Source organism: Pseudochaenichthys georgianus, chromosome 19 (genome assembly GCF_902827115.2).
Source record: "Pseudochaenichthys georgianus chromosome 19, fPseGeo1.2, whole genome shotgun sequence".
Classification (NCBI taxonomy): Eukaryota; Metazoa; Chordata; class Actinopteri; order Perciformes; family Channichthyidae; genus Pseudochaenichthys; species Pseudochaenichthys georgianus.
Genome location: NC_047521.1, coordinates 24694750 through 24721599, shown reverse-complemented (window position 1 = coordinate 24721599; position 26850 = coordinate 24694750). Strand labels below are relative to the sequence as shown.

The 26850-nt window shown below is 40.8% G+C and overlaps 1 protein-coding gene across 1 annotated transcript; it reads right to left on the bottom strand.

Annotated features, from left to right (window-relative positions):
* Positions 1-1044: 1044 nt before the first annotated feature.
* Positions 1045-26598, bottom strand: LOC117464417 (heparan sulfate glucosamine 3-O-sulfotransferase 6-like). The gene is made up of 2 exons (XM_034106837.2): positions 25849-26598; positions 1045-2995 (listed from the first exon to the last, which is right to left on the bottom strand). The coding sequence occupies exons 1-2, from the start codon at positions 26355-26357 to the stop codon at positions 2377-2379; spliced, it is 1128 nt and encodes a 375-aa protein (XP_033962728.1). The 5' UTR covers positions 26358-26598; the 3' UTR covers positions 1045-2376.
* Between the last annotated feature and the right edge of the window lie 252 nt (positions 26599-26850).

The window sequence follows — 26850 nt, the reverse complement described above, 5'->3', positions numbered from 1 at the left end:
TTATCTATCTCTTAGCAAAAAAGTGCAAACATGTATTTCTCAAATCAGTACTCGTTGGCGTATTTGACCACCTTTGAACAGTGCCAGGTAAACTGTTTCCCCAGTTTTCAGTCTTTATGCTAAGCCAAGCTAATTGGTTGCTGACTCTCAACTGTTGATATCAATACAAATCATTATTCATTAAAAGGGTCATTCCAGAATTGGAGGACAATTTAGACACCAACATTTTTGAAAAATGAACCTTTTATTTTATAATTTTTTGTTATGTCTTTAGGAAAAACAGATAATAAACCATCAAAAAAAGTTTGCCAGCTAGGCATCAAATTAATATTTTCCAATGAAGAATTACCCCTGTTACTCTAATTATAGTAACAGGGTTGAAAATCAATGCTAATTTGAGCTTTAACCTCAGGAATTATTGCTAGATGTAGCATGTAATGCTACTTTCAAGGCAAGGACACACTTGGATATCTAATGCAAGAAAGATAACTTTGAAATGAATATGCTTTATTCTGATAATATGAGTAACAAGGTTGAGTGGGTCAGAGTGCCACACTCTTTTAAGACTGAAAAGATTATAAAAATATGAAAAATAAAAGAGAGGACTTCGTTTTGGTCTACCCATGGGACTAGCACATGGCTTGCTGATGTCACTTCCTGTGTGTCATCTGACTTACAGTTTGTTCACTTCCTCTGCCAATCTAAAAAGGTTTGGGTAACAGGGTTGAACGCATGTTGAGGGACACACCTTCTGTGCAAAATTACTGTTATCTAAAATATGTTTATGATTTAACAAATTGATTTTACCATTACAAGAGACATTTATCAATAGAATAATACCAAAAAAAGTAAATAAAATCCCTATTTTAAATGTTGTATTTGACATGCAAGTTGGTCACCAAGAAGCGGGGACAAGAGAAAAATGCCATTTTAGGGGATGTTCGAGAGCTATTTGATAATTTAAATAATATTTTGAAACCACTTTTTCTACAACTTTATATACATTTTGTCTCAATACAAGTATGTTTAACACAACAAGTGCATGTTTTAGCATTTTGGGCATGGATTATAAGATTTTTTATATGGGGGACATGAAATGTGGAATGACCCAAAACACTACATTTCAAAATGATTTAGTCATCATTATAAGACTTACTTTATAATGAACAATGGCTAAACTAGAGCATTTTTCATTTTTATGTAAATAAATGTCTGCTTTCCTAAAAGTCATCACACAACACAGTGATTATTTGCACTTTCCTCTTAACGATCTGCCTGTGTCTGGTAAAGAATCATCTGCCCAGCAGATGTATTGTAGATTCGCGGCAGCAGCAACATTAGTTTGGATCAAATACAAAGAGGATGGACAAAGTGCTTCTCAGAAAAATGAGCCCCAAAACACATGTTTTAGAATAAGAAAAGTTTTAGTCAGAATTTCAAATACAAAGGTCTCAGAGAAAAACATCAGAACAATATTTTTGTCTTCTTATAAATTAATCTTTTAGAAATATACAGTTGAGAGTACTGTTTGTGGTCGAAAACAATCACAGATGCTGGTTTTGTCTGTAGAGAACATTTTATACAAGCATAGAAATGGCAACATAAATATCAGCAAATGTACAGCACATAACGGATTGCATTTAAAAACTCTGGTACTGTTCCCACCATCCTTAAGCTTTCATTTGAAATCAAAGACGGTCCAGAAAAAAAGTTTGCATTGAAAGAACTAAAGAAAAAACATAACTTCCTACAACTGCAACCACCGTGTAAATGTGACAGAGGTGAACTGAACAATGTGATTAAATAATTCTGAAGACTTATTTATTTTGATTGTGCTTAAATCAAACCATTTGCTTCTTTCCTTGCTGTCAAGGGTTGTAGTTTTTTTAGCAGAGCTCCCATGCTTCTCTGGAAGCTCCAACATTTCATCGTAGCTTCGCCAGGCTGTTAAGGCTCGTTACTCTTTTGCCATTTATATATTTTAGGCACATCTCTTGTTGGCACATTTCCGGAGTTATTTTCAATATTTTGGAAAGCAATAAGAGCTTATCACACTCCTGCTTCTACGGGTGCCAAGTGCACATATGACTTCCATCTGGCTTGTGGTTGTCATTTCGAATCAGCAACCACCGCTTCCCAAAAGCCTTGCTGAAGTAGCCCAAGGGATTGAGGCCCTCACAACCCTTGTTAGCATTGCTGTTGTAAATCGTGATGAAAAAGAATTTCTTCATAGCTTAAAAAATAAAGAAATGCCATATTTTGCACAGTAAAAGCTTTGGTAACACACAGTCTTTAAGATATCCCTGTCTGGTTTTTGGGTAGTTCGCTGAACAAGAACGCTACTAACAGTTTTTAAGAGCTTTGGTGAGGAGGCGTTCAGTCCCAGCCAAAATTGTGGCCGGTCATTTGGTAAAACTTGAGATTGAAGGGTCTGTAGAAGTCTCTGAGCCTATGCAGGACCTCAGAGGGGATTTGGGGATGAGGCCGACCCTTCGACTTCCCCAAACAGCGAGGCCTGCTGCTCCCCTCTGGCTTCTTTAAGCACGGGAAACCTTTGGTCTGGTTGAAGTAGAAGTGCTTGTCCGTCACCACCCGTTTGAGCCCCAGGAAGTCCTGGACCCGGCCCATTTCGCCCGCTGGGTCCGTCACGAGGCGTTCTCCGCTAACAAAGAGGAGACGTGAGAGCGGGAAGAAGCGCAGCCAGTTCTCGAGGTGCTTTGCGTAGATGCCGATGCGCACGGCACTCCAAGTTGTGTCGATGAGGCCTGTGGTGGCGTTGCGAAAAGCCAGGTTCTGAAAGGACGGGAGCCCGGGAGATTTGGTCAGAGTCTGGGTGTAATCAGAGACAGCCCGGGTCACGGGGTCACGGACCACCACGATGAGCTTTGTGTGGCGGCTCATGGAGAAAACGCGGCGAGGGGCTTCTTTGGTGATGAAGTAACTGGGGGTCTTCTCCATGGTGATCTGGCCCTCCAGAGTGCGAGGCATCAGATTCCTGCATGACAGAAAAAAATACTTTCATTAATAAAACTGTTTAAATACTACATGAGTGTACACATGAAAAAAAGCCAACACACAGCTTGTTCTATAGTACAAAAATACATCTATATATTATTTAATTTTGTACACATTTCCCAGATTTTCTTATTATTCCCAAAGCATTCCTTTGATGATGCCTCACTTGCCTTGAAGGCTTTTTGATTTTGCTTTGTAAATAGTGGGATACATCTGAGATTAGAGGAAGATAAACTTGACATTAGCTGCTGGCATTGATGGAGAGCATGTCAGCGGCGACTACGAGTGAGTCTGTGAACAGCTTCTAGGAAAACCACAAGGCTATATTAACCTCAGGAAAGTAATTTCCTCTCCTCCACTACTTCCTCTTAAACGGGCTCCCCCCAGCTCTCGGTCTTTAAAGCTGGGAGACTGTCCCGCAGGACTGAAAAAATAGCCATACCACGGGTACAGAGAAAAGTAATTAAAGTTGGCTACATTATTTTAAACCTGAGGTCGTTTTAAAACTCTCCAAATGTTCAATACCAATCAATAAATTCAGTTTTTAATTGGTGTGGAGACAAAACAAATGAGGCATTATGGTTTAACAAGTTTGGATATATTTACCGAACAGTTAGCTTAACGGGAGCCACAATGACTGTAGCTTAAGCTATGGAGTTAGCCCTGACTCTAAACAGAAATAGGAAATAAATGAATGTAACATGGCGATCTTTAGCAAGCCCACTACTTGAAAATAAATTGGAGTTACTGAGAGGGACATGTATACTCCTTTGGTAAACTGCATCTCCAGCGCCAAGCGTACAGAGTGTTATTGGGATAAGTGACAGTAGTGTAGTTATTGCATTTCCAATTGCTATTCCTCACATTACATATTACGGAAAAAAAGTTATAACATAACTGTAATCCGTTACTGCCACGGATAATAAATACACATTGATTGTGAATGTGTTTTCTATTGTCAACAGCAGTAGTAGACAGCCGTTGTAATTGTGATGTTGTTGATGCACTTGTTTTTTGCCATGTCTTATTTTGTTGCAGCGAACAGCTGGATGCTCCCAAGTGTCCTTAATGCATTTTAGTCCAACATTACCCAAAGAGGTCAGTGAAGTATTGTCTATTGGTAACCGTGTGTTTGCATCCAATCCTGGTTATTGCTTTTGGCCCTTTGTTTGTATTATCATCAGTGGTTGAGGTATTCTAAGCACACTCTGTCTCTTAATAGACTGCACTGCCCTCTTCCTCTTGATCTTTACCCCTACTTAGATGACTCAGAGGCTGAGAGGACATATAAGTGCCTGAAAATACAACAAACCCTGACTGCTTTTTACTGAGAGTCGTTATACAGTGCCTGAGCAGATTGTATATAAAACAAGGCAAATGGAAGGAAAAAGGAAAAACCTATTCGTCTTGTGTCCTTTATTTAAATCAAATGCTACTGTAACTATAAAATGGAACGTAATATCCTCCATTTCAACTCAAAAGAAAGACCCTTTTGTTGGGTTAAAAAGTATTCAGATCCGAGGTTTGGTTTGTTATAGAAATCTAAGCATTGAGGAAGACCAGTATTGCAACTGTGAGAGATCCCTCAGCTAATTTCCATGCTTCCCCCTCTTTCTCCAGCGGGCATGTGGTGACGGTTGGGTCGTAGTCTTCGTGGTTGGTCTGTAAGTGAAGGGCTTATGGGGCTCTGAGCTCTGTTTTGTGGCGATGGAGCCGACTCCATTCCTCTCTTTCACTTTGATCCAACACACACAGTCAGCTCCAAGTCCAGCGTGTCCCTGGCATGAAGCTCTGAGGGTAACACCAAATACACAACTTATGGTATTCATAAGAAACCCTTGAGATGTGTAACAGGGCTGGGCCTAAACAATAACAGTTTGGAAAAACAAAGCTGTTTCTATGGGTAGTCTCAACATTGGGATGGACTACAATGAGCGTTTTAGGTCAAAACCTTTGAGTTACAACCGTGTGCTCTGAAGCCAAGTTTCTGAAGCTGTGGGCGCAGGCTTATTTCTGGTCACCACATGACGTGAGTGGCAAGGAAGCTTTTATGAATGTAAAAAGCTAGATTTCTCATTTGGAGCCAAGAGCAGTTAAGCAGCTCTGGCTCTGAGGGCCATTTGGATGCTGCTATCCAGACGTGTCATTAATCTGGGAGGTTATTTTTGCACGAATTAGATGTTGGTTCGATCCATCTACTGCTACTTTACCTGCCTGTGCTTCCTGAATGTCGCAGACGGACTCGCAAACAACCCCCGAGAGAACATGCCTGATCAATTAAGTGTTTCGAGTACAGAAAAAGGGAGCATTGCATCCTTTAATCAAAATATGTCTGGCTGCAAGCACTCCTTCACTATAACTGTCAGGCGAGGCTTATTTTAAGATGAATTTCTCCCAGTATAACATGCGAGGTGCAAAACAGTGGCTGAAGAAAAAACCCCTCTTATTTGACGGTTACTGTTGATGTGTCAGAATAATTGCCTCCTACTGTATCATGTGCATCGTATCCACATGAATGCAAAGAAAAGCAAACTACAGAACAACAATGTGCCCAGATATCTTTAACATTTATTTTCCTGCGGTTGCAGGCAGTGCCCACAACAACGTCTGAAAGCAACCGAGGTGCCCGTGTGTTTGCAATGTTTGGTGTTTTTTTGCGTGTCTATGGCACTAAATGGATGTTTTTGATTTCATCCAATCTAATGGAAGCCACGGCGTTCCCTTGGTGGTGGAGTGGGGCTTCCTTTGACTTCATGTTTACATTTTGAACCACTAGCCTGTAATCACAGCACAGCTTGAATACAGCAGAAAAGCCCGGGAGGAGGCCGCACAGTGGTGGAGGGAAACACAATTTTAGAGCACAGATGTAGAGAAGGAAATGAGCAGCGACGTAATCCTCTCATTAACCTGGATTCACATCTGAGGAACTTCTTATCTCATTTCTCTCGTGAGGTTAAAACATCGCCTTTGTTCTTCTTATCTGATATCAGCCTCTGTATGGTTTACAAAGAGTCTTTACAGAAAACTAGCAACCTGTTTGTTTTTATCACACCTTTAGCGTTTCCATCTGGAGCAGGAATGCAGTCGGCTTTCAAAAGTGGCCAGACGCTCGCGTTTAAGCCGTGCTCTTTGTAGGTGGCCTGAAGTTTATTAGGGCCTGTTTAAAGCCCTGCAGGCTAATAGGCTACTGTTTATGACTAAGATATGAGGAGTGAGCTGTATACTGACCTCTGTAAAAAGCTGCTAGGAGAAAGGCGAGCCTAGTTTATGTTGTCGATTGATTGTTTGAAGACCATTTTCTATTTCAGCCCAGCAAGCCATGTGGAGATAACTACATATTTGGTCAAGCTTGAGGTAATACCAGAATCTATTGACAGATTTTACAACATAAAAAGTTACAGATGGGTTGTTTAAATAACATTTTCTATTATTGGCATGCAGGCCAAGCTGAGATAACTACATATTTGGTCACTAACAAGATCTGTTGACATATTTACTACGTACAAAGTTATTATGCCAAAGAAATGTAACTTTTCCATGAAAACACTAAGCAGTATTTGCAGTATAACAAGCAAAGCCAAACCACACTGGCTCGGTAAACTCTGCCACTCAGAGACAGCTATATCAAGTCAAAGCTATAGCCTCAGCTAAAGGTATATTTAGTTGCGTTGCCTAACAATATCTGGAATTGAAATATATGAACTTAAATGAACTGACTTCTTGGTGCACTGAAACGATGCAGGCACTAAATCCAATCATGAGCGAGAACAAAACGGCTTAATTTATTTAAAAACAATGTATACACGGGGAGAAAATAATCCCTCTCAATCATCACTTATGACCCAGAAGTGTGAGTTGGTGTGTGTATATTTAGAGACCCTGAACTATGCCTGGATTTCCTCTTTTCCTTTAATGAAATACACAGTTTTTGACAATGATGGGAGTTCCTATGCCTCTGACTCCAGCTGTCAGTGTGATCAATCGCCTATGAAGCTTGGGAAGCTCCTTTAAAATCTCCTGTCTGGAAACAAATGCAAAAAAATGTAGCTCTAGGTTTGTAGAATCTGCATATTCACTGTTTTCCTGTTTCATCTGAGTTCAATATAGGTATTTTTCACGTGTTATATGTTGTAAATGCCAGATATTTTGTTGGTAAAATCATCTAAAAGTACATAAAACATATGCATTCAACCTAAATCGAAATGTTGTGCAGCCTGAAAATCCCTTTTTTTACTGACTTCACTGTTAATTTAGTTATTTCTCTGTGACTGTAGGGAATGAAAGGGTTCCCTTACTACTAAAGCGCTTCTCAAATGTGAGTGAGTGTTTATTTGTAAAAAAAGTTTTAAAAAGGCACCTGAAAACACGGTGGCTATTATCGCATTTTTATTTGGAAGGTATTTGTATTCCCGTTTGTACAACACGCATGTCTTTTTCTGCACTTTCTACTGAAACACACACACACACACACACACACACACACACACACACACACACACACACACACACACACACACACACACACACACACACACACACACACACACACACCATGTATACACCATGTATACATTGACTTACATGCATTTCATGGAGACTTACCCTAACCTTAACCATAACCAACACATGCCTAACCCTAACCCTTACCCTATGACTATGTAAACAGATTTAGGTCCCCACAAGTATAGTAATGCTAGGCCACACACACACACATACACACACACACACACACACACACACACACACACACACACACACACACACACACACACACACACACACACACACACACACACTAACCAACCGACCATCTGAACATGCCTTCCACATCTGGGAGCAATATAGCCCTCAGTGTGTGTGTGTGTGTGTGTGTGTGTGTGTGTGTGTGTGTGTGTGTGTGTGTGTGTGTGTGTGTGTGTGTGTGTGTGTGTGTGTGTGTGTGTGTGTGTGTGTGTGTGTGTGTGTGTGTGTGTGTGTGTGTGTGTGTGTGTGTGTGTGTGTGTGTGTGTGTGTGTGTGTGTGTGTGTGTGTGTGTGTGTGTGTGTGTGTGTGTGTGTGTGTGTGGCAGATGAGGGAAGTGTTTCTGAGTTAGGAAGTTTCCCTCTGGTTCTGGGGTTCAGAGCTTCGTGAAGATGCGATCCAAACGGTCTCCGCTGGGCCGCCGGCCAGACCCCCGGACCCTCTTAATCCGTGCCAGCCCGCACAGCGTGGAAATGGACTCTTCCACCCTGAAGGTCAGCGGCAGATGGTTGTGATTCAGAGGGGCGAGACCACCAGGGATCGTGTAATGCAACATGTCATCATGTGCAGATCTCTCCCTCTACATGCGATCTTACCCCCCCTCTTTTCCTCCATTCACTTCCTCTATTTATTCCACTTTTCCCCAACTGCTTCTGACAACTTCAAAGCCTCCGCTTGGCCTCTACTGTATCCTTCAGGGTGAGATTGTTATGAATACATTTGACACGTGTGAAGGAATTTTGAAACACATCCTGAACCACTACAGAGGGACGTATGAAGACGGATGCTGTGTGTGGAGAGGGAGAGGTTTGTAATTACTGACGGCAAGGCCGAGCAGCTCCTGTGGGCTGATTAGAAGTCAGCGGGGATTGTAAGCAACTCAATAAAAGGGGAAGTAAAGTCGTGCTTCTCTTTGTGTCTGTTGGAGGTGGGCCATTGCATTAGTTGGATGCTGTTTCTGGCCAAAATGTGACTTTTTGCTAAATGAAAGCCAATTCATTGCTAAGTATAAATAGAGACGTTTTCCTTATTGTTTCAAGCCAAAAGGAGATTTTAAGGCTAGAGTAATTAATAAGTCATTTCATCTGGCTTTCATTGCATAGTTGTTGAAATGCAGATTTACAGGCTTCTCCTTGATGGAAAATTCAGGTAGAAACGGTCCATACGTATATAGTGTTAGTATAAATAGTCATGTTTTGCAGTTTCTGCAGTGCTAACAACATCAAATTCAGGTCTTCGTAACACCTTTTAGAGATATTTTAAATTGCAATGTAATACTCCTTTTCATGTTTAAAGAATAACAGAAATGTAAAAATCAAAATGAATTTGTTCTACAAAGAAAATAAGTTAGTTTTTTCAACACAACACGACAATAATGCCTACATTAATGTATTAAAGGTGGGGTAGGTAAGTTTGAGAAACCGGCTCGAGATCGCTAGAATTTGAAAATACACAACCGGAGAAAATCTGCAACTTCCTTACAGAGCCCCTCCTCCAACACACACGAACGAGCACATGACCAATGAGGGCACGAGATAAGTCTGTGCCCCGATGGCAGGCTGACAGGCAGGTAGGCCATCCAATTGGTTGTACTTTTTACAGTATTACGGCTTCTATAGATGAAATTTTTTTTATGGATTTTTTGTATATAAGATATTCATTGCTATCGGGATGTTAAGAGCATTCCATGGAATATAACTGGACCCCAGAATTATTTGGATTTCAATGCTTTTATAGGAGCTTTTTTTTCAGAAGCCGCAGATACCCTGTTCTACATCACATCGTCTTTCAGCCCCGTCATGTTTGTACTACATAAACCCATTTTGCCCACACCTGATGTTACTGTATCTTCCCTCAGCGTGTGTGTGGCGGGCCGTTACACACTCCCAAGGTTACTGTCTGGCTGACGCACCGCGGTGGTGAGGAGGGTTTTAACGGAGGAGGTTTTCATCACACGGGTAGGTCGGTAGGAAAGAGCTGAAGAATGTGTCTATCTCAGGGGAAAATGGAGGTGTAGCGGTTAATAGAGACATCACAGGGCCTGAGAGCGGTGAGTGAGAAGTGGTCAGTCAGAGTTTCCTCTGAGGAACCGGCCCTAATGACAGAGGAAGATCTGTGAGTGTGTGTGTGTGTGTGTGTGTGTGTGTGTGTGTGTGTGTGTGTGTGTGTGTGTGTGTGTGTGTGTGTGTGTGTGTGTGTGTGTGTGTGTGTGTGTGTGTGTGTGTGTGTGTGTGTGTGTGTGTGTGTGTGTGTGTGTGTGTGTGTGTGTGTGTGTGTGTGTGTGTGTGTGTGTGTGTTTGTTTTTCTGTGTGACTTTCAGCAAAGCTTCTAATTCTACAGTGTTTCAAGCTTATGCATTAGCTTGCCACTTTGCAACAACATCCCTGTCTTAATGACGGTTTGGAAATGTGCTAATTAGCTTTTCTTGGTGAGATTTTTGACTTGGATGAAAAGATCGATACAGTACAAACCTACGTAGCTGGAGCCCGCAGCAGATTAGCATCTTGTTTGTTTAATTTGTACAAAAACCAAATTAAACAGCAGCGTATGGTTTTACACGCGAGCCTGATACTATTTCTCTGGATAATTTGTGTATATGGACGAATATCCAAATAGACTTCTTTCCCTTTGTCGCTAGATGCTAAGCTAACTATCTGCTGGCTGTAGCTTCATATTGATATCAAGCGCTTTGAGCAGCAAGCGCTATATAACTCAAATGTATTATTATTATTATATTCACCATGCAGACATAACAGTGGTATAAATCCTCTCATCTAACTCTAAACCAATAAGCTTATTACTTAACCAAATAAAAATGATGGTGACAAATCATCTTTAAGAAGTAAAGTGCAAAAAAGATAGGATGCAGTGATTTTATCTTTCTGATTATGTAACAACCTGTAATGACGGTTATGTGTGTTTGAATGTTTATGTTCGAATCTACTGTACGTGTCCATATGAGCGATGTAAGTGTGTGTGTGTGTGTGTGTGTGTGTGTGTGTGTGTGTGTGTGTGTGTGTGTGTGTGTGTGTGTGTGTGTGTGTGTGTGTGTGTGTGTGTGTGTGTGTGTGTGTGTGTGTGTGTGTGTGTGTGTGTGTGTGTGTGTGTGTGTGTGTGTGTGTGTGTGTGTGTGTGTGCTCCCACCCCTCCTGATTTATCAACTGGGAAAATCTACAGTTGTGTTCCTGTCGAGTCCGCAGTGGCCTACTTGTGTGGCTTTATCTCCTCCCTGCCTTCCTCTGGCCCCAGGAGTTCACAACTTGTAATCCCTATCTGGTCAGATCAGATTTGGATTTTGGGGAGTTCAAAACCAAAAAACAGGATTAGGATCACGTTGATATCCGATCAGATCAGGAAATCCAATCCAAGCTTTAATCTGGATCAAATCTTCTAAACGGGTAGTTCAATCCGACAACACAGGATTGGGATCAGTTTGATCCCAAAAAACTGGATTATCCGGATCCCACCAGAGGGGTGGATTTCCAGATGAAATGTACTGTACAATTTATTAAAAAATATGTTTCAATTTAAATTAGATGGCAAAGTTTGTTAACTGAAATAATACACAATTTTTAGCCTTCATTGGAAATACATTTTATTTTTGCTCACGTTGGTGGTGGCCTATTTTGTTTTCAACCAAATGTTGATGACATAAATGTTTATGCTCATAAAAGTATCACAACAAAGATTGTCAATCACAAATGTAATTTAGATTAAATTAAAAATATCTTCAACAATTACTTTTGAAAGGTGATGACAGATGATGGGCTTTTTTTTTGTTGAAGATATTTTTAATTTAATCTAAATTACATTTGTGACAATCTTTATAATGAGCGTATCTTTAAATATATATTTAAAGGTGTCAAAAAACGACCAAGTTCTCATTATTAAACAGCCGACCCTAAATGGACTTTAGCACGTCTGGCAACAACCCAACTCCTGACCAATGAAAACACTCGATTACTGTCCGATGCTAAAGACCCACTTCCGAGCAGTTTCATTCTGACACTCCTTGTGGTTTCTCCGCTCATTGTTCGCAGCGTCTTCAGCAGAAAAAAAGGAAATCACTTCTGGCAGCTGCTCAGCTTTTACAACTGGAGTCGCTCCAGTCCGCGCTCTGCCATCAGTGGCATCTATCAGGCTCATCAGAGAGGACTTGGCTACGTTCACACACATCAAACACGCAGGACACAGTTTGGAAGCGGCATGAACTCGTGTTGCTTTCCAGATTTCCTCCCAAAACCAGGGTCTTGTTTGATTTTGAGCTTGTCCTCAAACTCAGCTCCCTGCTCTCTGTGCCAGGGTTTCAGGCCTAATTAATCTCATTTCCTCCCGAAAGCCAGCGCAGACATCAGCGACAATTAAGCAGTTCAGGTCGGGTAAGACCAACAGACGGTTTTTTCTAGGAAGGTTTTATAGCACACAAAGAAAGGTGTGTTTCTCCGGGTGGCTGCAGGTTCTCACGACCCCACACCCACCCAGGCAGTCAGACATTAAACAGAGATAGACACCAGTGAGGGGTTCACTGCTGCCACACACACACATAAACACACACACATACATAAACACACACACGGTCAATAATTACCTGCCTCTCCAGACAGAGCAGTGATGGTTAACAGGGTGTCATGCCCATCAAACCAAGCAGCATGTGTGAACCTAATGTGTCAGTGTGTGTCTCTCTTCATGAGAGGATATTAAAATATGGGCAACAAAAAAAATACAATTCTAGTGTTTAAGGAACATCGGGAATAAGATTGATATTCAGGCTAGCATAGTTAAGGGTAAACACAAGGACAACAATGAATATAAGTTTCGTAAAGGTATACAGAATTTCAACAATATAATTGGGTGAAGCTGATTAATACAAATATGAAAAATTATGGACATTTAAATATATATATGTCTGTGTGCAAATGCAAGTCCAAAATAGGTACATAAGGTGAACATCATATGTATCTACGGTGCAGGTTGTTACTTTTTAGCTGATTTAGTTCTTAAATTGGTGTCAATTATTTTCTATTCTAGTAGAAGGGATCTAGTTGTTGATGTAAAAGGGAAAGCAGATTTATATTGCATTGAGATTCTTTCTTTACTTTTAAATCCAGACTAAAGACTTTTCTTTTTGCCGCTGCTTTTAATTGAACTATTCACATCTTAAACTGCAGTGTAACTTTTATCCATGTATTTTTTCTTTTAATATTTCTTTTATTATCTTTTCTTTTTAATGACTGATTTTAAATGCCATTTTCTTAATGTCTTTTGTTTTTTGTAATGCACTTTGAATTGCCTTGTGTTGAAAGGTGCTATATAAATAAACTTTCCTTGCCTTTACTGTAACGTGAAACAGTACCAGAAGACAGTCGATTTACAATGTTTTGAAATCCATAACATTCCCTGAAATCATCATTTGTAATGCCTTGTATTGTGGAGCTGAAACTTATATTACTGACTGCTGTTTTGATATCCTTATGTTTACTTACTTTTGAAAATGCGCAAAGTTATTTATTTATGTTTACTATGGACTTGTTGTTTTTTCAAATTGAAAGCTAGAAGTCCAAAATGAAATCTTAACATAAAGGAAATCAAGAGTTTATGATAAGATAAATGTGGGGTCAAAAAAAGCATTTTCAATGGTTTTCAATGGGGCATTTTTTGCCGCTAGGAACTAATGTGTCGGTTTTTGTGTAGCTTAGCCATTTTAGGCTAATTAAAAAACCTGAGACGACAATTCAATATACAACTAAAAAAGACTATCCTCTGGCAAGTTTGAGCAATATTCATTCAACACAGCCTGGCATGAACATGAAAACCCGAATGGCTGAAAAATGGCCCCAGGGACTCTTAAGGGTTAAAGAGTGCTTGTCTACTCTCCTAATGTTTGCCTTTTATCTGTCCTGTCCACTTGCTGTTTCAAGATATACTTGCCCGCTGTGGGACAAACAAAGGATTTCTGGTTTCTGAGACAGACGCTCTTGAGAGACAGAGGAGCTTATTTCACTAAATGTAAAGTTACCATCATAAGAAAGCACGGGGTGAAGTATCTTGATGCGCCTTTAGTAGTCCACTGTATGGGAAATTGTAGGCTTTCCACAGAAGATGCACATCAATAACATCTGCTTACGCATTAATTGATATGTTGCGTGTTTGATTTCAGTGCAAGTGATTCATTGCAAGCTAAAATGGAGCTACAGGAATTTGAATTGGACAAATCGAGTTAGTATTTTGGAAAATCCTTCCTTGTGTCACTATCGCTCAAACTCTTGAAGAAGTAAGAAGGAATTCCTTAACTGCTGACTATTGAATGAATGACATGTGTACAATTAGTGACCAAAAAAGCTCTCTTTATGTAAATATGAGTTTGGTTTTAAAAGAGGAATGTGAACGTATCCATTAAGAAGCCTACTATGTGTCGTTTAATCAAATCGCTATGTATGTAATCAGATTAGTATTGCAAATATTCTCAAGGTTGTGTCTTCCTGGTCGAATGTACTTATTGTAAGTCGCTTTGGATAAAAGCGTCAGCTAAATGCAATGTAATGTAATTTGGTAATTGACAATACATCACACAATGTTACTGTTGCCAGCAATGTTATTCTTCCATTTTCCTCCTTAACTTCCCCTTATTTTGTGACTAAGCAATTACTTTGAATGTCTTTCTCATCCTTTTCTCATTTCCTTTACGCACGGTAACCTAAAACGAAAGGCTGATGACGCAAAGCAAAGACACTCAAAATAAGAAATAAAAGCAATTGACGTAGACAAGAGAAGGTAGGGTTAGATAATTATGTTGTTGTTGTCCAATAAACAAGGAAAGACATCAAGACTTTGACAAGTTTGTGGTAGGGTTAGGTAATACAAATCTAATATTACGACATAAAACATGACTAAAAACCCAATGCTGATATTGAAAGGATGTTATAGGATTAACTATTGGTGCTTTAACAAAATATTAACATAATGATATTGTTTATAAATCATAAAAAGTGATGTGAATATAATGACTAAGTGGGTAAAAGCTAATAATAGATCAGCTAGAACAGTCCAGTACATTCAGAAATAATTACTGCCTTTAAAACCAGAAAACGACACCTACGATATTAAAGCTCCCACGTCATGGCCATTTCTACTGATCATAATTCCATTGTTGAGGTCTACTAGAATAGATTTACATTGTGCAATGTTCCAAACTCACATTGGTTTCTCACAGCATCTATGTATCGTATGTGTATTCACTCTCTGTCCTAAACGGCTTGTTGGAGCTCCCCCCCCCCCCCCCCCTCCCTGTGAGCCCAGTGTGCTCTGATTGGTTGGGGCGTTGCGAGGCTCGCTGCTTAATGATCTGGCTTACTGGTGTGGTTTCCGGGTCGGCGATACAGCGGGACAGCGCGAAACTCATCCTGAGCACACACAAACACTCACAGCCGAAGTAGAAACAATAAGTGTGGCTTGATATTGAGTAAGAAAAAGGTTTATAACGCTGTGAGAATGGGTCTGCGGAGAGCATTTCTCCGCCATCCCAACTCGTCTATTACCAGCGTTCAGGGAGCTCTACGCAAGTCAATGGGACTCCCAGTTAGTTGAAAATGTACGCTGGTGTGTGAGGAGCTCCGCGGATTGGTCCATTTTGGTTCCGGGAACCGCATGACGTCACTTGGTTCCTGGAAGAAACAAATGGAAAAAGAGAAATCTCCAACGAGGCGTTCTGGGGCAGCAGAGACAGGTCTTCTCTGTGTTAGAGCTTTACTCGCTACAGGGTGCACTTTGAGGGTTTGTGACTGCAGACCGTTTACATGCAGACAAACCTACATAACACACAAGGGGCGGGTGATAACCAGAAAGGCATGACATGGGATATTTAAGACATCCAAAATCAGACACAATATCTGGCCTCATATCATTATCATATCGATATATTGCCCAGCCATCGAGGGTTTTAAACGCACACTTAGTCTGGAATTAAAAGCCAGACAATTGAAATGAAAGATCAGTCAGCGTGATAAATGACTCAAGCTGTCCGTTACATCGCTCTATAACTGTGATTGAAGAGAAGCGAGGTTCACATTTTCCCCGTCTATCCTCTCATCGTGCCTCTGATCCATTATTTCTGATTGGACGAGACAAGGCATGCTGGGAGTCGAAAGGTCGACCAATGACGAGCTGTCAAAATATTGATGACTGAGTTGGATCAGGCCGTTTTTTTTAAACGAGTAAAAAATCCATACCTGTCCAACACCAATGTATCAAGTCATGTTTGATTCTTATACTCTTTCCAGGTGCATTTACATATTAATTCTGCCAAAGATCCCTTTACATGTAAATAGCAGCGAGTGTCATGTTATGTTTATTAGCTCTGACAGACGTCCCGGATAGTGTTGCTCATTTTTATGCATATATTCCTCAAATACTCGCAAAGCATTCAACCCTGTCTCAGGCACAAAGGCTTCTTTCTTCCAACAAGATCTATACATTTCCTATCTTTCCATATTCTTAAGAAAACCCTTTGCAACATGCAGCTTCCAAGAATGCAAGCAGAGAGGAATTTCACTGCAGAATCCTCTTGTGATTGGTCGAAAGGTCTGGAAATACAACCTGCATATGGAACTGGTAGGTCTGCTCGATTTTAGATGTTTCCAGTCGACCAGTAGACATCAACGCAGGAGATTAGTCGACTAGGCGTTGCACGTTTATACCATATTATGATTATTAATTTTATGGTTATTATTTAGTTTTTCACAAAATGGTTTTTGTTTTAGGGCTGAGGGAAGACAGTGCACGGACGAAGCGGTCCACTCGTCAATAACAGCACAAAATAAATACATATAACACAGCAAACGGAAACACTTGAAAATATTTTCATTGGCAAAAATTCCTATGCGAATTAAACTCATCATGGAATGAAAACTTGAATTTATTTTGTTCTGAGATCAGAATTATTATATCAATAAATAAGTCTCTATATGTATATAAGGCTAAGCTGCTGCCTGACTCACTGGGTGCATTTCACTTCTCTTATTTTTCATTTCGAGGAGCGATAATCGAGGAACTACCAGACCATCCTCCAGTGAAATCCTCAGACACTCGGGGATAAGTAAGCTTTGTGTTTTGCAATGAGTCGGCTTTCGAGAAGATGCGCTCCGATGGCGTGGATATCGAAGGACATTATTGTCTGCAGAGTTTGCATGTCACCTTCTTAGGGTCCATCCTTTACACGCTCAATATAATCCCAGGCTTTTGATTTCCTAACCATTGATTAGTCATTAAGGTTATTTCTGTGCAGTTTGAGGGGTTTTCCGGTTTAATTATTGTTTTTCCTGCAACTAATAGACTAATGAAAAATTGCTCCACGAAGACTTCTTTTAGCCGGATAGTCGAACGAGACGACTATTTGAGGGCAGCCCTGGAATATAGAACAAAGAGAGGAGACTATGAGATGAATAAATGAGTCGATAAAGACAGAGATTTAGAGACAGAGAGAAAACACGTCGACTCTTCGGAGAGCCTCTCTAACGGCAGCGAGGACACGTCTGCAGGCTTTACATTTCAGTTTGACTGACCCGAACAAGCCGATAAATCCACCGCAGCAACACTCGAGACTGTGGGGTATAAATGTCAGCAGTAACAGCTCCTTGTCAACAAGATTGAATATTCATTGAATTCTTTTCTGCCGCAACAGCGTGATAAAGCCGGCCATGAGAGAGATCAATGGGACCTATAGGTGATCGATATCGGGAAATGACATTTATATCTGCTGGATATTTATAGTGTCAAGAAAAAAGATGGAGAGATGCCGAGGATAACAGGATGGATGTTCAGGTCGAGCAGTGTGAATGAATCCGACCTCACACACACCATGGCTGTCTAAACCCTCGTTCTCCACCACGAAACCACCGAATCGTTTCCAGTGGAGGTCAGAGCCAAGGCTTTTCCACATGTAAGCATTTTTTCGAAAACAATTTGCCAAATGCTTCCTTAAGGATGTCCATATGTTTTACTTGGTTACGATCTAAAGACGGGGGCCAAGGCTCGCTCTCTCGCTGAGCTCAGAGACACTGATTTTAAAATGAAGAGCTCTGTCAGAGAATGAAAGTTTAAGTGATACTTTGCAGCCCGGTTTCAGATGATTTTGTTGGCTTCACATATGACAGTTCTGTTTCAAATTGATATGTGTGGATCACGGGGTACTTAACATGCAATTTCACATAATATTTATATAACTGCATATGATATCTGGAAGAAATACAGGGAATAGAAAGCAGAAAGAGGAAGAAGAAAGGACAGTATGAGTTTACTGATCCTTCATAAGTCATTTTGGGTCAATGCTTAATTGATACGTCAAAGATTGTAACGTTAAAAATATAATATTTTCAGAAATATATGTGATGATGGAACTGATCTATGGCAGACAAAAGAAAGGCAAGAAATGAAAAACGTATCCATTACTTGTAGCTTTCTATTTCAAGCATTTATACAAAAAATGTAGCTAGCTGCTAGCTTTTTTAGCTTCGTTGCTAACTTCCTCCTTCGTTGCTAACTAGTTTTAGTTAGTAAGCAAGCTAATGTAGTGTATTACTTTCCTGTAGAACAACACATAGGTGCTTTTCTGACAATATAATATTTCCAGTTACTGTTGAAAAATACCGAAATACTTTCTTTTTAGTCTGCCATTACGTCACGTTAATATAGACCAACGCAACCAACGGTCGAGAAGGACGCAGGAAAACATGTTGTTCAAACCAAGTATAACTCAGCCTCAGGGAAATATTGTGGGTTATAATTGCTCCTTTGATAAGGTTACGGGACCTTCGGAGTCATGGCTACAGTAATACACATGTGGCTAAGGACAGGGAATGGTCCTTGTCATGGTTAAAAGGAATTAAAAAAGTTGACAGTCCGAAAGAAACGGTACAAAATAACGATGCTGCATATGAAGACCTTTTGTCGAGCCGTTGATCCAACTTGACTTCATACGAGGGTCACAATACCTTCACAGCTCCAGGTCTCTGGCACCTGAACGTTAACATGTGTCGTTTTACAGCTCTTGCTAAAATGGTCAGTCTGTGTTACATTTCATATTACATCACAATTTCCTTTTGTTCAAATAAGTTGAGCGTCGCCCAATTTTTCCTGGTGAAGTGCATGTGCAGAAGAAGTGCCTCCTGGACGATAGATTAGTTGCTTTGAACATTTACATCTGTCTCGTATAAAAATAAAAAGTCCCAGTAAGTCTTATTGCTTGTCTGTAGGCCAGAGAAACTACACAGCCCCTGGGCACAATAACCTTCTCCTACAGCAGTAAAGATGGAGGTGTAGGAACACTGAAGCGTTCATCATGCTCCAGTGTTACGAGGTGAGGGGGTGGCGGGGCGGGGCGGGGGTGTTGACTAATGCTTCATAAAGCCTTGTTTAACTGCGACCGGGGACCTAATCCCTCTCAGCCACTCCGCATGTCCCTGAGCTGTCCATGTTAATGCCTGACCTGTCATTACACCGGTCCAATTCACACTGTGTTGAAACGAGCTGTCAGTGGATCAGGACGGAGCAGAAACACATTTCATTAAGATAAAAGGAGAGGAAGGGGAAAAAGAAAGGTGATCACGTCATGTCTGAGTCACACACACAAAAGAGTTAGAAGTATAAGGCAGTGGCGTAGCGCCCATAGGGACAGGGTATATATATATATTTTTATTATTATTTTATTATTATTAATAATAAAAAAGATTATTCACCCATTGAGAATATCCAAGAATTCAAAGGGAAATTCAAGTGAACAAATATCGAGTTTAATTAATGTTGTATGTGCTTTGTCCTCTGAACCGAACTCATTACGGTAAAAACTGATTGTTGGTTCCGGCGCGCGCCATAATAACGTGAGAGAGGCAGAGAGCTGCCTGCAAAATAAATGATGGCTCAAAGTTCACTAATGAACTTTGGTTTTTTTTAAAAAGCCAGACTCCAAGAAGAGCCCCCACTGCCCTCATCTAGCAGCGATCTATACGATCATTTTCTGATAACGATGAAATAGCCCCGTCTCCCTCTCCCCAGGTCTCCCTCTCCCCACCTCTCCCTCTCCCCAGGTCTCCCTCTCCCCACCTCTCCCTCTCCCCACCTCTCCCTCTCCCCACCTCTCCCTCTCCCCACCTCTCCCTCTCCCCACGTCTCCCTCTCCCCACCTCTCCTGCTGCTGGGCTGTCAGAAGAAAAAAATATTTAACGGAAACTCTGCCGCACGGTTCCCTCGTCCCTTGGAAGAGGCGGAGAGGTGGGTGTTTTTCATCTGCTCGTGGACAGTCCGGAGAGATCTACACAGGGTTGGGTTGTAACGGAATACATGTAACGGCGTTACCAGTGGCGGCTGGTGGTAAAACATTTTTTGTTGGGAGAAATGACCCCTTAAATTAGGACTTCTGGTGATGTAATGGCGCGTTTCCAGTGCAGCGTGGAGCTCGCTTTAATGCTGCGTTCAGACCGGACGCGATGCGAATATTCGCTTCGCTCTAAACGCTCCTATCGCATCGCTCTAGTCGCTCGAGTTTCACCACAGCTGCCAGCTGTGTTTACTCGCATCATTCAAACAAGACACGCTGGCTCGGGAGCTACAACAAAATGAACATATTTTACCGTGATTAAATTGTAATACACGTTTCAAAATGATGCCGACGTAACAACACACTGATACCGGTTAGTAAAATCCATGAATTAATGCTTTGACAAGTCTGCAGACAGACGGCAGGCGAAAAACCTTTTAGAATGCTTGTTTCCTGAATGGAGCTTGGCTAAGCTAACGCTATATGCTCCGACCGTCCACACTCACAACAACGGCCTACAGACATAAATAAACCAGCGACTGTATTCTCCATGACACAGACAGTCTGTGGTTTGTACTTGTTTAACTTCTGTCTAGTTTCTGAACAGATCGTATCTGTCCCCGGCTGTTTGAAGAGCAAGGATGGGAAACAAAAGACAGCATTTACCTGTTTGCATCCAGCTAGCCATGTGAGAAGCCTTGTTGATACGTTTTGTCTTTTTCACGAGCTTGCTGTGATATATACAAATCGGGTTGTAGCTCTTGCACGGAATTGGGTGCGGACCGAGGTCCGGCGACTCCACCTGCACACCATTCTCATCCAAATACTGCGTCACCTTGGTCACTCACGAGTCTAAAAAACAACTCACGTCAACGCACGTAAGCAACATGGGCGCCAACATGGGCGCCAACATGGGCGCCAACGTGAGCGCCCTCGTGACCAAAATATTTAACGGCGCTGATTGGCTGAAATTATGTTTCGGCAGCACAGTTTACTATTGAGACTTTTGCAACGTGCTGGTTGCTGCTGTTTGGCTCGGGGGCTCTGCCCGGTAATGATAAACTAATACCATGGGCAAGGCCAGGCAGGAAACAGGTGACTTATCAGTAACTTTAGACATCGTAACACAATTTTAAACGAGATTTTATTGTAGATTATACATTTTTGTGATACCAATTGTATGATATTTACCTTGTTCAAATTAAAATATAAAATATATATTTTTTTTTTTTTTTTGTATGTGGCAAGAGGTGGGGCACCCCTAGCGCCCCTATGGGCCGGCCGCCACTGGGCGTTACGTAATCAGAATACAAAAATCAAGTGTATTCAGCTGGCGTTACATTTGAAAAACGAGTAATCTGATTACAGTTACTTTTGTAAACCTGAAGTGAATACATTTTGGAATACTTATTGGAATTATTGGTGGAAAAGTTTCCTCACAAAATGTAATATTCATTACCTGCAGAACTGTGTGCACTGCACGGCGCTGCAGCATGTCTGTGAGCGAGAGAGAGATGCAGCGTGTCTGTGAGGCCCCGCCCCCGCCCCCGCACGCAAATGAGAGAGAGAGAGATCTCTTTTTAAATATATTGAAAGTTAGAAATGGAGATGGTTAGATAAAATGTGCAAGATAACGTGTATGTAGCATTTCTTTATTGTCGAAATGATGACATTTATAACGGGATAAAATCAAAGTGAATGGCCTGCTGCTGCTGCATGCATAGGGCAAGTGACTGGAAACAGTTGTAAAAGTTATTACATCGTTTCAGATCATAATAATAATGATAATTTATTCTATTTAGGGGCGCCTTTCAAAGCACCCAAGGACACCTTTTAAGACAAGGTTTTAAGACAGTAAAAAGAATGCAGTCCGGGTGATGGAAAGTATTCCAAAAGTATTCTAAAAGTAATCTGCCACCGGTACCGGCGGGGGTTGTTGTTAGCTTCTGATGCGCAGAAGAAAAATCTGGCCCACCCTATTTTTTACAGGCCCACCCTAAAGTACATTTCTGCCTACGCTACTGGTATAAGGTCAGTTTACCATCAACAGAAGCAATGAAAGAAGCGAAGAAAGGTCGCTGTTTCCCGCACCTTTAACCCTTTCTAGTGTTATGTTCAGCTTTGTCAACACTTAGATAAGTTGCTTCATTCAGATGAAAATGAATGCCATCAAACATTAAGTTTTACCTGCACTTTTCTCACCAAATATCATGTGTTTTTTCTATTTAAAGAAACAGTTCCTATGTAGTTAAACACCAAAAGTACTATTAAAAAATTCTGCAGTGTTATTTCCGATGTAGAGTGGAAAAGCAAGCCATCATGATTTTCCGCTGGTATAACTAAATTGACTTACTGGGGCTGACAAGATTCAGAGGTTATGACTGGAATGATTTTACTGAAGAGCGTTTGGTGAAAGAGTTAATTCTCTGTAAATGACCTGTCAGATTAAAATGTAAGTACAAATAATGTAATACTAATAGCCAGACAGTAAAATATTTGATTAGTTGCTCCACAGAAAATGTATTACTTTGAAAATCTATGAATCATTTTCCTTATTCTACGAGGAAAATGCCAAACATACTCCAGTTTTGATGTCTCAAATGTAAGGATTTACTGAGTGCTTGATATTAACTGGATCATTTGGGGTTATGGGGTAATGTTGGGATAAAGAAAAGACATTTGGAGACGTCATCATGGATTCTGGGAAATGATAATGGGCATTTTTCCACAATTGTGTGGACAGAAACAGCTACAATTCAAATTGTTTCATGAATGCTTCGTCCGGTACTTGCATTTTCTCTGAATACAGATTGAAAACAGTTGTTTAACTTGCACAATGTGCATATCTGTGTTGAAACTATTGCAGGGGCTTCAGTTTTAGTCGTGTGTAAAGTCAAAATGAATTTGTGACTCATAACTGTATCATCCTACATACATATCAGACATGTTGCAATAGCTTGCATGCAGCAGGAAAACCCTGACCTATTCCTCTGAAACAGCTACTGAGTATTGCACACACACACACACACACACACACACACACACACACACACACACACACACACACACACACACACACACACACACACACACACACACACACACACACACACACACACACACACACACACACACACACACACACACACACACATACCACGTATACATCACTTCAGGAGACATTACATTGACTTACATGCATTTCCTGGAGACTTATCCTAACCTTAACCCTAACCAAGTCTTCACCCTAAAATTAATGATTCCCCTCATGGGGACCTCCATTTTGTCCCCATAAGGGAAGCCAGTCCCCACACGTGACTATGTAAACAGATTTAGGTCCCCACAAGTATAGTAATGCTAGACCACACACACACACACGCACGCACGCACACGCACGCACACGCACACACACACACACACACACACACACACACACACACACACACACACACTTTGATGTCTGGTGTCACTTAGTGCTGTTCCACCTGAGCCAGAGCACCGATCATTACACGGCTGTATTGATCTCTCCTGCGTCTCTCCGTCTTCTCTCACGCCACATTTCTCCGCCACACCTCCATGTTCCTCCACTCCCTTCTACTTGTCTCTTTATCAAACCGTCATTTACTCCACTCATCAGTCTTCCTGTGTAATGGTTTCTCCTTGTCCCTCCGTCTCTGTCTCTCGTTCTCTCATCTCTGGGCTATCAGGCACACACAATATACAGGTTCCTAAAAAACACTTCTTCCCATTTAAAAAAAATGTTACAGCCTTTTTATCCGTCTGTTTATGGAATAAAAATATAGGTTATTTTTGACAATATAAAAAAAGAAAGCCTATTTTGGCTTAACATCAATTGGAATCATTTTACCCATAACATTAAAACAAGTCTTTGAATTTGTTTTAGCTTTCAAGGAACAAGCTTAAGACTCAGACTAGAAAACATATTTTAAACCGCTTTTATTTGTCTGTTTATGCATGTAAGCAATGATGGATGCATGCCGATATCCCAAGATTGATATCATGTGTGAGCAAATTAAATAAAGCTATATTGATAAGATAAAAGTTGCAAAGCCAACTTTGGCTAACAACGATTACAGTGTCTCTCTGCAATCCCGAGGACGATATGGGAAAAAGAAAAATATTGACGAGACAGATATTGCTGTCAATCTTCAGCTCATCCTCGAGCTAACACCTGACTAAGCGGGTCATCCTTACTGCCTCCATCCACAACAACCCCACCCTCCTCCGGCCCTCAGGGACCAGCAGGGACACTTAGGGAGGCAGCGTGTCAGCTCAATAAACAGCAATTTATTGGCAGGGGACTGAATACGCTGCCATCCTTAGAAGCTATCAGCACAGCCTCTTACTGGTGCTGCGGGATATTAATGAAGAGAGGAGAGGGATTGATCACAGCACGCATGAAAATATGTGTTTGCATGCGCAGAAAAACAAGCCGCACATCGACTAATAAGTGGAGAGTGTTTTTGAAACGGCTCTGTTGATGTTACATCATGCTCAGTCACTAATGTGTTGATAAGAGAAAGTACACGATTATCAGACGGCAGCACAGGTGAATGCCAGTAAACTGATATGTTTGAGGTGATTCAGCTGTTCAGATAAAGAAAATACATTTGGAGACTTTATCGTGGATTCTGGGAAATGGCAATTTTACCACAATTTTGTGACGATTCGAGAACAAAACTACAAAAAAAACCAGCTCAAAATGTTATTTCTTAATGTTTCATTCTGGGTTTTTTTGCCTCAAAATGTATAAAGTGATTTGTAAAGTCAAAATAAAATGTCTGTAAAGTCCCAGGTTGAGCTTGCATGCAGCAGGTAAACCCCCATAAGACAAAATACATGATGATAATCTGATGACAGCACACTCAAGTGCCACGTAAAGCATTTATTTAATACTGTTTAGTGATTAGTGACAAAAGCATGAAAAAACTGGCAGTAAAAAGTCCATAAATGTACAACTTTCAAAGTCCTTATAATGTATTACTTATTAAAATATTGTTTAGAACTGACTTTAAAGCTTAAGGCTCAGACAGATTCCAAAGACACAAAATCAAATTGAGCTTATGAACATCAGCCGGATCACATCCCAGCAAACTAAGATTTCTTTAGTCGATATGTCAGTTTTTAGGCTTTTTTAATATTCAACTACTTAATTACAATGTTTCCATTTATAGTAAACACAAGTGCTTTTACAAGATTCTCTACAGAGAAACTAATTTGTACAGATCTGTCGACAAAATCATATGAGTGTTAAGTGTACTGAAAACACTTAGCTATGTAGAGAGAGATATACCAACAGTATTATACATTGGAAGAATCTGGAGAAAAACAGGGACTTTTTTTGGCACCTGTGGTTGTATAACTCGATTCAACTAGAGCTTATTTACACGTTAGGTATAATGCAATGTAGCCTTATATATCACAGGAATAATATACATGTTTTATTCTTTTATATTAAATCAACACCTCTTTTTATTCTTTAAACCCTTCAAGGTGCTCAATACATAGATAAATGAGCTCTACGTTTTCACACGTGTTCTAACCAAACACAAATCAATTCTCTGACTTAAATAACCAGACGTTTTCCTTCATGTGAAAGTGATAGTAAACAGCTCCAACTCTAATCAGGCTTTAATGACTTCTGTCCTGAACTTTGACCCTTAACGTCCCTTTCTATTCCGGTCATTTCCCCGTTTGAAAACACCAAACATTTTACCATAACATGTAACCAAACTCTGTATCATTAAGTTAAAAAACCTGCTCACCTGTACCAGTCCAGTCCCTTATCGTAGAAGCGGTCGAAGAAGTGCGGCTCGGATCCCACGGCTCTCACGTCCGGATGAATCCGCAGAAACTCCAGCAGAGCCCGGGTGCCACCTTTCTTCACTCCGATGATGATGGCCTGTGGGAACTTTTTGCTCCCAAAGGTATTAGCTATAGAGATATTATCAGAGGAACCATCGCTGAAGTCCGACATCTGCTCGCGGAAAACCTGAGACGCGTTGTGCGTAATTTTCTCCTGCTGGGACGCTCCATCGTTTAAAGTGATTTTATTCTGATGATTACTTTGTTGGTCATATACAGGCCTGGGTAAGGAGTCACAGTATCCATTGAGGCAGTAAAAGAGGTAAGTGAAGAGGATGATCATGGTAAAGAAGACGGACAGCTTGGACTGCACCCTCAGGTGTCCGATGTTGAGCGCGGCTCTCCATTTACTACATCCCATGAGTCGCAATCCTGGGCATGAGGACACAACGCAGGAAACATGCCTCATCAAAGGACGTCATACTTTAAAAAGTCACTCAAACTGAGGACGCTTTTTAATTTAAAGAAATCACCTCGTTGGTGCCACTGTCAAACTTGCCCCGAGCGCGTAAAAAAGCTCCACATATTCCTCCGCTATCTCTCGTATTGACTACCTCTCTCATCGTCTGTTCGTCATCGGAGTTTCTTTTTCAACAACTTGAGCAAAAGCTGAAAGTGTCTCTGGGTGTATTTATGCCTCCTGTGCGCTCCTTGGCAGCTGCTCGACAGGAAAACACTCAACACCCCCTCTTGTTAGTGCGTAAAATCCACGCCCTGTTTATAAAGCACACGCCCCTTCCATCCTCAGCTCAATTAGCACGTCTTCAGACTGATAGAAACTCGTAAAAACCACGTTATAATTGTTTTAGGGACATTTAACCAGAGGTGGAAGAAGTATTGAGATATTTTACTTGAGTGTCAAAATACTTCATTGCAAGTAAAAGTCCTGCATTCAAAATCGT